Here is a 13,853-nt window from a genome sequence, read left to right on the forward strand (position 1 = left end):
CCCCGCTCCCATCCACCCCCCTGCCTGGCTGCCTGCACACCTCTCCATCCGATCTTGCTGTGGCTTTGATTCAGCTATTCTGACATTAAGAAAACGCCCCCGTCCCCCCTGGGCCTCCTGTGGGTCTCCATTAGTATTACTGCCACGATGTCTTTCTGTCCTTGGCATGGGGAACGCTCTGATTGGATCCAGCTTCTGACTGCGGTTCAGGGACGCAGCCCAGGATTCCTTCCTCCTCCCCGCCGGCTGGCTCCCCGCAATGCTTTCGCCTTGGGAGAGACCGCCCCCCATTTGTGAACACGCTCGGCCAGAGACCCCCCTCCCGTGTCAGGATTCGGGGTGACCTTCAAAGGGGTGTCCAATCAATCAAAGCGATTAAAATCTGCATTGAGCAAAGAATGCAATTCCTGTGGTGAAGCTTGCTTTCAGGCCAAAAAAAAGAGTCGCAGAAGGCTAGACAGATTATTCTAGAAGGTCCTGGAAATTTTCCAAAGGAGCAGGGACACTTCGCTGGACGGCGAGGAAATAAAACAAACAAACAAAGCAAACAGCAGCCGGGCACTGTGGCTCACGCCTGTCATCCCAGCTACTCAGGAGGCTGAGATCTGAGGATGGCGATTCGAAGCCAGCCAGGGCAGGAAAGTCGGTGAGACTCGGATCTCCAGTGAACCACCAAAAAGCTGGGCTGGAGGTGTGACTCAAGTGGTAGAGCCTTGAATGAAAGAGCCCAGGGACAGCGCCCAGGCCCTGAGTTCAAGACTCAGGGCTGACAAATAACAAACAAAACCAGGGTGATCAGAGCTTAGGAAGACTTTGCAGTTGAGACAGAGTTTTCTTCTAGAGGAAGGCCGGCCCAGTGACTTTTGGCAGTTGATTTTCTTCTGGAAGTTCAAGATCTCAGAGCTACAAACTGGAGATGGAAATTGTCTGTCTGTCTGTCTGTCTTTCTGTCTGTCTGTCTCTCTCTCTCTCTCAGAGTTATTGGGGGTTGGGAAGCAGGCCACAATCCACTAAAAGGAAAGACTGCAGACCTGCCATAGATCTCTGATCTATTGACGGATGATGGATGATCAATCAGCAGAGCTGTGCATCGATCGACAGATCCATCCCCTCCCCCCCCCCAGCCATCTTTGCCCTGGGCTCCTTTACCCCAAGCCTTCTGGAGGTTCTGTGCCTTAGGGGTTCACTCTGACCTTCCTCCTCCCTTCCAGATCTCTCCGGTCAAAGCCAGCCGAAAATAAACCCAAGCCACTTGGCGCACGTAGTGCCGCCACGGCTCCCAAGTATTTGCAATCAGCAGATAAGAACAGCCCGGGTCTGGTGTCAGCTTGAAAGCATTTCATAATTGGGGCACTTGATTGATTGATTCGTTTTTACAACCCAGCCACCCCCGGCTCTTCTCTGCCAGCAACGGAACCGGAGAACTCGTAAGTCATTTTTTAAAAGATTAAACTCCTACTCCTTGGGACAGATCGGGGCTGGGGGGGGGGAGGGGGGATCGCTGGCTATGGCTGGGAAACATGGATCTTCTGCCCACTCCTTGGGACAGATCGGGGCTGAGGCTGGGCCGGTGGCTCAGGGGTAGAGTGCTCACCTAGCATGCACGAGGCCCTGGGTTCGAGTCCTCAGCACCACATACACAGAAAAAGCCGGGAGAGGCGCTATGGCTCAGGTGGTAGAGCGCCAGCCTTGAGCTGAAGAGCTGAGGGACAGCGCCCAGGCCCAGAGTTCAGGCCCCACAACCGGACCCAAAAAAAAAAAAACAAAGTACAACAGGAATGCAGCTCTGAGTCAGCACTGTGAAGCTGCGTTTTCCTTTTCCATTCCAGTGAAGTGTGTCAGTGAATCTCTCTAGGATACAATTTGTTTCCAATGTGTTTTGCAACTTGTTTTTTTTTTTGGGGGGGTGGGGTGTATTCTCAACCAGAAAAAAGTCATTAAAAATATATATATATATATAATCCACACTCTGTTCATCTAAATCCACCCATTATTTACCTTCTGTCCATTGTTTTAACTAATTTATTTATACTGTTATTTATTCAGTCTTGGAACTTAACTCAGGGCCTGGGCGCTGTCCCTGAGCTCTTTCACTCAAGGCTGGTGCTCTACCCCTTGAGCCACAGCGCCACTTCCAGTTTTCTGGTGGGTTATTGAAGATCAGAGTCTCAGGGACTTTCCTGCCCGGGCTGGCTTTGAACTACGATCCTCAGATCTCAGCCTCCTGAGTTGCTGGGGTGACAGGCGGGAGCCACTGTCATTTGGCTTTTTTTTTCTTTTTGCAAATGTGAAGAATGTCCTAGAAAGATAAGCCATCTCAGAGCAAAACTTATGGTATAGAAGGTTAGGCCCCTGAGAGGCGCCAGATCGGTCTTGAACTCACCAAGCACTAGCTCAGAGGTGTTGGGACCCAGGGGTAGCTAGACTCTAGCAGCACTTCCCTTCCCCGGGGGCCGAAGCCTGAGCCCTCAGACTTGATCTTCAAAAAGAAGAAGAAAATTCAGTTAGGAATATACGATGCCCAGCCAAGCCGGGCAAAGAAGAGACAACAATTACGATTGATTTCATTTCCTGTCTCCCCGGGAACGTCTCCTGGGCCGGGAGGTAACGCACCAATCACTAAGGACAGACTTCGGAGCAGAGGAGGGAAGCATGGCAAAGAATCATGGGAGGAAATGCTCATCGTCCATGGCCGTCAAGGAAACGCAAACCCACACAACCCCCAGATTCCATCTCACCCCAGTGAGAGCCACAAGTGCGGGCAGGGATGTGGGGGAGATGGCACCCCTGCTGGTGGGGTTGTAAACTAGTTGTAACCACTCTGGGCAGCGGGCTGGAGGTCCCCCCCTCCCCCCCCAAAGGAAAAGGAAAACACAGACCTTCCCTGTGACCTCCGCACCTGCCCTGAGCATCGAGAGTCAGGAAGTGAGGAAGACACCTGCACAACCATGTTCATTGCTGCACCGCTCACCGTGGGAACTGCCAGACGCCCCACAACACAAGCGGCTGAGAGAATTTTCCACAGTCATGGGAAAAGAATGATTTAGACAGTATTCACCCACGTGAATTCTGGAAAAGTGGAAACGAACAGACTGGAGGAAAGCCAGGAAGGGATGACATGGTGGGGGGGGAGGGACTTGTTTACAGCTGACGCATGAAATGGCGCAACTGTACAACAACTTAATAACACTAACATTATATGTATGTCTATGTTAACGTGGACAGGGAAGGATCAAACAGGCCAAAGGCCTCTGCTACAATTCTGAATACATCCGTGGGCCTGACGGGGAAGGCAGAAGGTTCTGGAGGCAGGGACGGGTCACCGGCTCCCGGCCTTCTGGAGAGATGGGGACAAGGGGACCAGCGAGGGCTGGGGAGGGGGCGTCCACGCGGGGACTGAGCCCCCAGCCAGGAGCCTCTGCAGGGATGCGGCGGATGCAGAGACGGGACACGGTGCCCACCCGCCCTTCCTCTCTCCCTACTTTCCCTCTTCCCTCTCTGCCTTCCTTCCTTCCTTCCTTCTTCCCTCGGTCTCTTCCTTCCTCCCTCTCTTCCTTCTTCCCTTCCTTCCTTCCTTCCTCTCTTCCTTTCTTCCTCCCTTCCCTTCTTCCCTGGGTCTCTTCCTCCCTCCCTCTCTCCCCTCCCTCTCTCCCTCCCTCCCTCCCTCCCTCCCTTCCTTCCTCCCTTCCTTCCTTCCTTCCTCACTCCCTTCCTTCCCCCTCTTTCCTCCCTCTCTTCATTTTCTCTTTCCCTTCCTTCCTCTCTTCCTTCTATCCTCCCTCTTTCCCTCCCTCTTCCTCCCCCTCTCCTTTCATCCTCCCTCCCTCCGCCCTCCTGCTCTGTCTGGCTGGCGTGCATGGACTGAACACAGGTGTTGGGGGTCCGGGCTGGCGGCTCCCCTCGGCCCGAGCGTGGGGGTGGTGAACAGCGGGTGGGGGTCATGGGGGGGGGTGGGCCCAGGTCACTGAGGCTCGTGGCCAGGCCAGCGCCGCCCGGGCCCCCCAAGCCCGGCCTCCATCCTCCCCGTCCCCCAGCCCGACCTCCGTCCCCCCCAGCCTGGCCTAAGTCCCCCCCCAAGCTCGGCCTCCGTCACCTCGCATCTGGACGGAACACGGATCCATGATGGACCGGCCAGTCACGTCCAGGCCCAGGCCTCGAACCCCCGGCCACAGACCCGCAGGCGAGCTGCCCCCTACCACTGCAACCACGGATGGTGCCGGGGAACGGCCACGCCGAGGTGTCCCGCCCCCCCCCTCGTGGCCGTGGGCAGGGACACAGGAGCACGGGAGGGAAATCAAGGCACAGCCCCTCCCGAGCCTCTGGAGAGAAGCCAGAGGAATGTTCTGGTCGTTTTCCAGGACAGTGTGTGTTCTAACTCCCCGCAGAGCCACAGTGTCACCCTGGAGCTGGTCCGGGAAGAAGCAGCTCGTAAATCACTCTCCTGGCACCCAACGCTGCGTCCTCTCTCTCTCCCTCTCTCTCTCTCCCTCTCTCTCTCTCTGGCTTCAAGCTCCTCTTCTTCAGAGCGAGACCATGCAGATGAACAGGCTGTTCCGGCCCCTGGCGGGTTCTGAGAACCTTGGTCTTTTTTTCTTTCCCCTCTCTCTCTGGAACTTCAAAGTCAGGGATTAAGGAGGAGCACCGTGCAGCCCGGCTGCTAGGGTCACGGAGGGCCGCTGGCGTCCGTCCGTCTCTGCGTGGAATCGGTCCAGGGACTCCGTCCTGATTCCACAGTTCACCTTCCCACCCCAGTCTGGTCGTGGTGGGCTTTCCACGTTGGCCAGACTCGGCTTGTTTCTGAAAACGAAGTTCCTTATTAGCTCCCCCCCAAACCCCCAAAATAACATCTATCACATCTCCCAACAACACAAGACACTCGGCTTCCACAAAACACCGTCTCTGCTGCCCCCGGCTCTAGAGTTCACAGGCGTCCGTGCTTCCTTCCAGCTCCAACACCACTTATTTATTTATTTAGTCAGTCCTGGGTCTTGAACTCAGGGCCTGGGCACTGTCCCTCAGCTCTTCAGCTCAAGGCTGGCGCTCTACCCCTTAAGCCACAGCGCCACGTCTGGTTTTCTGGTGGTTCATGGGAGATCAGAATCTCACGGACTTTCCTGCCCGGGGCTGGCCTCAAACCTCGATCCTCCGATCTCAGCCTCCCGAGTAGCTGGGATGACGGGCGTGAGCCGCCAGCTAAACAAGCGCCGTGGACATCCGCGTGACACCCACCCTGAGCCACCCAACCACCCAACACCCCCACTTCCTGTCACCTCCTGTGACCCCGAAAGCCTCCGCTGCAGACGCTGCCTCATCAGGAAGGAATTCACCAGAAACTCGGATCCTAATAAGCCCCAGCAGGAAGACAGTGTGGGAGGCCGGAGGCCCAGAGGCCTAGCGGGGGACGAGAGCCTCCAGGCAGTAAACGCAGGACGGGCTCCCTCACCGCGGACAGGAGAAGCCCCGGGCCTCCGTGTCTCCATGCGGATCTCGGATCTCGGCCACATCTCTGTCCCCGCTGCCAAGAGAGGGGAACCCCAAGAATACCCAGGGAGGAAGCACACGGATCTCAGCCTCTCTGAGCGGCTGGGAGAATTGTGGGTGAAGGGCACTGGGAGAAGCCACTGGCCCTGGAGACAGAAAGCCAAACACACACACACACACACACACACACACACACACACACACACAGGTTGAAGGCTTTGGGTAGCTGCAAGAATCTATTAAGCAGTGGCTGACTTATAGCTAATGATATGCAAATACAAACTCATTTTGCAATGACTAATTAGATGATAATTAACGGTTATTCTGGTGGCTTCTGAATACATGCAGTCCTGGGGCTGGAACTCAGGGCCCGGGCACTATCCTTGAGCTCTTCACTCAAGGCTGGTGCTCTACCATTTGAACCACAGCGCCACTTTTGGTAGTTATTAGGAGGCGGGCGTCTCGTGAACTTTCCCGCCCAGGGCTGGCTTTGAACCTCGAGCCTCCGATCTCAGCCTCCTCCGTAGCCAGGATGACAGGCGTGAGCCCCGGCGCCCGGCTTCCTGGGGCCTCAGAAATACCCGGCTCCACCTCAGCTGTGGATGGGTGAGAAAGCGGGCTCAGTTTGGGGGTTCTGCTGTCGTTTGTGGGGTGCTGAAGGTAAAGGGAAGCCCGTGACTCTCAGGTGGATAAATCCGCAATCTGCTCTCCTTACCACCCTGCTCTTTGTGGTATTCTTGAGCTCAAGGTCCTGGGTTCCATCCCTGTAAAGATCTCTTCTGTTTCCTTGTACAGCAAATAGGGAAGCCGGGGTGTGGAATTCTCGGGGCTAAAAGTGTTTTGGGGTTCAGCGTCAATTTGGGGATACTTGTGTTTTGTTCCCCTCCCCCGACACTTTACCATTTTAGTACCCTCACTCTAGAAAATTCTAGAAGACTAAAAGCTCCACCGTGAGAGGTTTCCTGAGCCCCGTGCGAAGTCGGGTTCAGGGAGGGTTACAGTTTTCGGGGCTCCTCCGGTTCATGCCAGACATTGATCACTGCCGCTCACGGAGCCTCGGAAAAATCAGGGTGTGTGTGACCCGCCCCACCTGGAGTCTGGGAACAGAACTCAGGTAGATCGATCCAGGGAACCATCGATCGATAAACAGGTAGCTAGATACATAGATGATCGATAGATGATAGATAATGGATACGGAGATGACTGATACATAGATTGTTGATAGACGATAGAAACACAGATGATAGGTAGGTAGAGAGAGAGATGGACGGATGATTGATAGGTAACAAATGATAGATAATAAGTAGATGATAGAAGACGGATAATAGATGATAGATAGAGATGATTGATAGATACATAGATTAAAATATAGACACAAAGATTACTGATAGGTAATAGATACATAAATGATAGATACATAGATTGACAACTAATATATAGATGATAGATAGATACACAGATACATAGATACATAGACTATGAACCCACAGAAAATTGATAGATGGCAGACAGATACATGGATAGTGACAGATTCCCAGGTGACCGATGGGTAACAGACAGATCACAAGGAAGTAGATAGACAGGTGGCGCAAGACAGAGGTACGCAGACAGATGATAATTAAAGATAGGGAGAGAAATAGATGACACTTAGATGATACATAGACAGACAGACGATGGATGGATAGATGGATGGATGGATAGATAGATAGATGATAGATAAATGGATGGATAGATACATAGACATATAGATGGATGGAAAGATACATAGCTAGATGGATAGGTAGGTAGGTAGGTAGGTAGACAGATGGCTAGATTGATGGATGGACGATAGATGATAGCTAGACAGATGGATGGATGGATGGATAGAGGATAGACAGATAGATGGATGGATAGATGGGTGGATGGATGGATAGACAGGTAGATGGATGGATGGATGGGCAGAGAGAGGATGGATGGATAGATAGGTGGATGGATGGATGGGTGGATGGATGGATAAATAGGTAGATGGATGGATGGACGGATAGAGGATGGATGGATAGATGGATAGAGGGTAGACCCACAGAAATGGATCAGCATACTGCATGTATCTGAGGTCTGAATTCCTAAATGAGAGACAGACAGACGACCCTGACAGACGGCCCTGGCTGGTTGTGCGCATGCTCTGGGATCTCCTATAAACCCAAACCCTGGGTTTGCGGGGTTCCGTTAGGAAATGCTGGCGGCTGTCCCTGAGCCCGGAGCCCTGCTGGGGGGGGCGGGGTGCTGCAGGGGACGGCGGGGCTTGGCCCAGACAGAAATCACAACTCTGCCCCCTCGGGCTCGGGCAGCACCGGCCGAGCGAACACACCTGGCCACGTGTGCCCATCACGCGTGCCGGGCTGCCCTGCCCCGGTCACGGGAGTCCCTCCCGTGTAAGGACACGGATGCGATCACAGCGGATTCTCAACAGGCTGCAGAAGTGACCTGTGCGTGGGAAGGTCGGCGTCAAGGTCACCTTGAGAAACGGAAAAAACACTGCGCGGACTTTCCCGAGGGGAGACACACCAGGAGGTACAATACATCCAAAGACGGCCGGGCGCCGGTGCTCACGCCTGGCATCCCAGCTACCCAGGAGGCTGAGATCTAGAGGATCAAGGTTCAAAGCCACCCTGGGGCAGGAAAGTCCGGGAGACTCTGATCTCCAAGGAACCACTAGAAAACCGGAAGTGGAGCTGTGGCTCAGGTGGTAGAGCACCAGCCTTGGGTAAAAGAGCTCAGGGACAGTGCCCAGGCCCCGAGTTCAAGTCCCACGTCCGACAAAAACAATAAAGAATAAGAATAAAAACTAAGAAGCGGGAGGGGGATGACACTTCCCCCCTTTTCTGGAATTGGACACCCATCGCGGTGCGGAGGCTGGGTCCGCGCAGGTGGGTGACCCCCGGGAAGGGAGACACTAGCCGTTGGCTAAAGACGCCGCGGGGCCGGCTGGTCTGGGTTTCTAGTACATTCTCCATGACTCTGTTCTCCCTGCTTTTCTGCCTCTTTCTCTCCGTCTCTCCATGTCTCTGGGTCTTGCTCTGTCTCTCAGTCTCTGTCTGTCTCTGTCTGTCTGTCTGTCTCTGCCTCTCTCCGTCTCTCTCTGATCAAATCTCACCCCGGTTTTCTTTCCTGGGGTCCTTAGGAAACACCTGGTCGTCGATGCCCGGGAAGTACTTAGCTGAGCACCTGCGATCACTGGCTTCGGCCCCCGCTCTCTCTTTACGCTCCTCTGCCTTTCCTCTACCATCTGCCCCTCCCTCCCTGACCCTGTCCCCTGGGGAGAGCAGGGGGGAGGCCAAACACCATGTCCCCTTCCATGTGACAGCACCCCGGCCCCGCCACGCCCCCCAAGAACGACACCGCACCCCACAAAGCCTCCTAGACAGTAAAGAAACTCTCTGACCGGCCCGAGGTGCTCAGGATACGGTTGTTTTTGTACTTAGCACGGAGGAGATTTCACAAACACGTTCCAGCCCTCAAGTACACATACTCTGTGTGTGTGTGTGTGTGTGTGTGTGTGTGTGCCAGTCCTGGGGCTTGAACTCAGGGCCTGGGCGCTGTCTCTGAGCTCTTTCACTCAAAGCTGGTGTTCTACCACTTGAGCCACAGCGCCACTTCTGGTTTTCTGGTGGTTTGTGGGAGAGGAGAGTCTCACGGACTTTCCTGCCCCGGGCTGGCCTCGAACCGCGATCCTCTAGATCTCAGCCTCCTGAGTCGCCGGGATGACAGGCGTGCGCCCCCACCCAGTGTGCCCACAGCCCTGCCCGTGTTGGCGGCCTACGCTGTGACAGACGGCAGGTGGTGGAAACAGCGAGGCCTTGCCAAGAAACCCGGAGTTGGCTCGGTCTCGTCTCCACGCTTCTGTTCCCAGACTGCTGGTGTTGGCGGCGCGCATGGGCAGGGGGAAGAGCGCGCTGCGGGGGTGTTCACAGCTGACATTCTCCCGGGAGAACCCCAGCGCCCCAAATATCTTTCCTGGAAAGACGCTGGTCTGAGAGCCCAGGGAGACACGCCGGCGTCTGGTGCACAAACCAAACCCCGTGCCTCTTCCTCCCCTGCCCCAGCCTCTCGCTTCCTCTCGCCCGCCACCGTCCGTTTGCTGGGTCCCACGTTATAGGAGGCTTTCCTTCTAAGCGTCCCAGAATGCTTGAAAACCTACATGTACCTGCCGGGCGCCGGTGCTCACGCCTGTCATCCCAGCCACTCAGGAGGCTGAGATCGAGAGGATCATGGTTCAAAGCCAGCCCAGGGCAGGAAAGTCTGAGAGACTCTGATCTCCCATGAACCACCAGAAAACGGGAAGTGGAGCCGTGGCTCAAGTGGTAGAGCGCCAGCCTTGAGTGAAAATCTCAGGGACTCAGGGCACACACACACACACACACACACACACACACACACAGAGAAAGCCTGCAAATCTTGGCTCAGGTAGGCACTTAAAAAAAACAGCAACAACAAAAACCACCTCTGAATCATTCATGTCAGCAGAATTTGCTGAATTAAATAAATCTCAGAGGCCTTGGTGGTGCAAAAGCGCACGCCGGTCATTTGCACGCCCAGATCTCTGGATTTAGAAAACGTCCCATAATGAAGACTTTCTGTTCCTGGTGAGGCCGCTCACTTATCAAATCCCACAGAAATGGCTGCACACCGGTGTGTGCATGATTATTTACTGAGATGATCGAAATGAATGGAGCTGTAGATCAGTCCCCCGGGAGACTCAGAGAGCCCAAACACCAACCAAAGCACCACCACCAAAACCAAAACAGGACGAAAGCCTGCTCTGGTGCCTTCCCTCCCCCCACCCGAGATCGGATTTCCCCTCCTGACTCTGTGTGACCCGGGCATTTCCATACCACAGGGACATTGTTCTCAGCAAGAACTGCTCTAAGCGGACATGAGCCAACATATGTAAAGAGCCAGCTCTCCATAAAGAACAAGAGAGTCCACCAGAGATAACCACGAAATGAGACCGTGAGAAACGGCAGCCACTCACCGACCTGACAGACAGACGGACACACACACACACACACACACACACACACACAGAGGCCGCCTACCTGACTTGCCCACACCAGCTCTCCCGAATACGGCCAGCTTGACCTCTGCACTCTTAGCCATGATGCCCACTGGTGGGAGCTGTGGCCGATGACCCGGAGTTCAACCTCTGGTATCACGGGGTCATGGTGAGGCTGGGGAAAGGCCGCGGTCCTGAAAAGCAAGGGTGGTTTGGGAGACTGGTAAGTGACTAAGGAACCAACTCCTGGTTTATTGAGCACCTACTATCGGCCGGTCAGCAGGCCCCGGGCTGTGTATTTCCCAGTTCCAACACCACCAGGACTGTGAGACAGAATTTGTCCTTGGTAATGATGTAACGAATCAACAGTGGACTCAGAAATGAGGGATGTACTCCGGCGTGGTTCTAAAACAAACTACGTCCATGTTCACCTGCAGTAGAATTTTTTTGTCTGTTCATCCTAGGTCTTGAACTCGGGGCCCAGGCGCCGTCCCTGAGCTCTTCAGCTCAAGGCTGGTGCTCTACCACTTGAGCCACAGCACCACTTCTGGTTTTGAGTGGTTCATTGGAGATGAGAGTCTCAGGGACTTTCCTGCCTGGGCTGGCCTTGAACCGCGATCCTCTAGATCACAGCCTCCTGAGCAGCTGGGATGACAGGCGTGAGCCACCAGCGCCCGGCTTCCTGCCAGTATTTTTTATGTAGAATTTTTAAAGACAGGGTAAGAGAGAGGGACAGACAGACAGACAGAGACAGAGACAGAGAGAGACAGAGAAAGAAAAATCCTTCGGAAAAGCATCTCCACAGACATAACAACACGGAATTATCTTTTTACTCATATATATGTGGCTGACAAATTCGGGGGCCCGCCGTTTTGCCTCGGATGGACGGACTGATGGAAGGAAGGAAAGACGGCCATCAACGTCAGCTCATGTTTCCTTTGTCTCCCAAGGATTCCATGTTTTAAAAACCCAACTTCTTGCTAATCACTAATGGGACAAAGGCCAAATGTGGGTGCATCTGCTGCATCTGTCCAGCCCTGTTCTGTCTGGCACGGAGATCAAAGGATTTCCGGGTGCGGGGGAGGGGGGGGTGTCTGCTGGGCTGCTGCCCAGTCTCTGCCTCGATTTCCCCCCACGCCACACCACCAAGAGAGAAACCCCTTGTTCTCTATTCTATGCATTCATGCATGGAGCAGACAGCCCCACGGCCAAGGGTCAAGGCAGAAGCCCGGTACATTTGCATATATTAGCTGTATTTGCATACATTTGAATACATTGGGTTCATCTGCGTGTATTTGCGTGCCCCGCTGGGTGAGTTCCGGGAACGTTGCTGGCTAGCCTGTCCTTGAACGCCGGGTCACGCGTCCTAACGTGTAATTTCACGCCACACCCTCCCTCCCCACGCTCTCACGGAAAGTGATTCTAACTCCTGCCAAGGAACGCAGAGCCGGGGCCGGGGGCCCGGGGCGCGGCTCAGGGAAAGTGCTCACCTGGCCTGCACGAAGCCCCAGTACCCCATCCACAGACAAAGCCAGAAGTGGTGCTGTGGCTCAAGTGGTAGAGCGCCAGCCTTGAGCACAGAGAGGCCCAGGGACAGCGCCCAGGCCCTGAGTTCAAGACCCAGGACAGACCAAAAAGCTGACAAGAAATTTTCAAAGTTTTTCCTTCCTTCCTTCCTTCCTTCCTTCCTTCCTTCCTTCCTCCCTTCCTCTCTTCCCTCCTTTCTTCTTATTTTTTATTTTGTGTCAGTCCTGGGCCTTGAACTCAGGGCCTGGGCGCTGTCCCTGGGCTCTTTCACTCAAGGCTGGCGCTCTACCACGTGAACCACAGCTCCACTTCTGTTTCCTTCTGCGGATGGGGTGCTGCGGAATCGAACCCGGGGCTCCGTGCGTGCGGGGTGAGCGCTCCCCCACATGCCCAGCCCCAAAGGAAAACATCTTAATGAAAGAAAAGCGGGGAAACGCGAAGTCTCCCAAGGCCTGTTGCCAGGATACACCTGAGCTACAGCCGCCCCCCGCCGGGCTGCGGTCACCCTACGCCCAGGGTCACGCGTGGCTGGTGTGGATGGTCACCCTGGGTCTGGGGTCACGCGTGGCTGGTGTGGACGGTCACCCTGGGTCTGGGGTCACGCGTGGCTGGTGTGGATGGTCACCCTGGGTCTGGGTCAGGCGTGGCTGGTGTGGACGGTCACCCTGGGTCTGGGGTCACGCGTGGCTGGTGTGGACGGTCACCCTGGGTCTGGGGTCACGCGTGGCTGGTGTGGATGGTCACCCTGGGTCTGGGTCAGGCGTGGCTGGTGTGGACGGTCACCCTGGGTCTGGGGTCACGCGTGGCTGGTGTGGACGGTCACCCCGGGCCCTGTACACGCTCCCACCCCCACAGCTTGATTCAGTGCGATGATCATCCACACATCGAAGCTATCAACCCATCCACGCAACACGGACGCTGGAGAACATCCGAGGGCCATGTGGGTGCGTGTGGGTGCGTGTGTGTGTGTGAGGGTATGTGCGGGGTGTGCGTGTGCGTCCGTGTGTGTGCGTGTGCGCACATGTGTGCATGTGTGTGCGTGCGCATGCATGTGTGTCCGTGTGTGCGCATGTGTGTGTGTGCGTGTCTGTGCGTGTGCATGTGTGTCCATGTGTGCGCATGTGCGTGTGTGTGCGTGTCTGTGTGTGCGCATGTGTGTGTGCATGTGCGTGTGTTGCGCGTGTGTGTGCGTGTGCAGGCTGCGGTTTCTCGGTCCCGGGTGGGGAGGGCAGCTCTACAATCGTTAACACTCACACACGCGTCTGCTCCGATGATTTCCGCCAGGATCGCCGGGAACCCAGTGCAGGCCGAGGGCAGGGTCCAGGATGACCCGCCCCCTCCCTCGGATCACCTCCTCCTCCTCCCTCAGATAACCTCCTCCTCCTCCCTCGGATCACCTCCTCCTCCTCCCTCGGATAGTCACCTCCTCCTCCCTTGGATAGTCACCTCCTCCTCCCTCAGATAACCTCCTCCTCCTCCCTCGGATCTCCTCCTCCTCCCTCGGATCACCTCCTCCTCCATCGGATAACCTCCTCCTCCCTCGGATCACCTCCTCCTCCATCGGATCACCTCCTCCTCCTCCCTCGGATCACCTCCTCCTCCTCCCTCGGATCACCTCCTCCTCCTCCCTCGGATCACCTCCTCCTCCCTCGGATCACCTCCTCCTCCCTCGAATCACCTCCTCCTCCTCCTCCACCCTCGGATCACCTCCTCCTCCTCCTCCTCCCTCAGATCACCTCCTCCTCCTCCTCCCTCGGATCACCTCCTCCTCCTCCTCCCTCGGATCACCTCCTCCTCCTCCTCCTCCTCCCTC

The 13,853-nt window shown here is 55.5% G+C and overlaps 2 protein-coding genes across 2 annotated transcripts in view; both read right to left on the reverse strand.

Moving 5' to 3' along the window:
* Positions 1 to 10,705, reverse strand: part of Rerg (RAS-like, estrogen-regulated, growth inhibitor) — a 16,860-nt gene extending 6,155 nt beyond the window's left edge. Inside the window, exon 1 of the mRNA XM_013025083.1 lies at positions 10,557 to 10,705. Within this exon, the coding sequence (XP_012880537.1) occupies positions 10,557 to 10,617 (61 nt within the window). The 5' untranslated portion in view covers positions 10,618 to 10,705. The remainder of the gene's footprint in view (positions 1 to 10,556) is intronic.
* The window catches only part of Eps8 (epidermal growth factor receptor pathway substrate 8), a 66,551-nt gene continuing 63,375 nt past the window's right edge, over positions 10,678 to 13,853 (reverse strand). The window contains exon 19 of the mRNA XM_013025046.1: positions 10,678 to 10,707. Within this exon, the coding sequence (XP_012880500.1) occupies positions 10,678 to 10,707 (30 nt within the window). The remainder of the gene's footprint in view (positions 10,708 to 13,853) is intronic.

This window comes from Dipodomys ordii, unplaced genomic scaffold, assembly GCF_000151885.1.
Source record: "Dipodomys ordii isolate 6190 unplaced genomic scaffold, Dord_2.0 Scaffold81, whole genome shotgun sequence".
NCBI lineage: Eukaryota > Metazoa > Chordata > Mammalia > Rodentia > Heteromyidae > Dipodomys > Dipodomys ordii.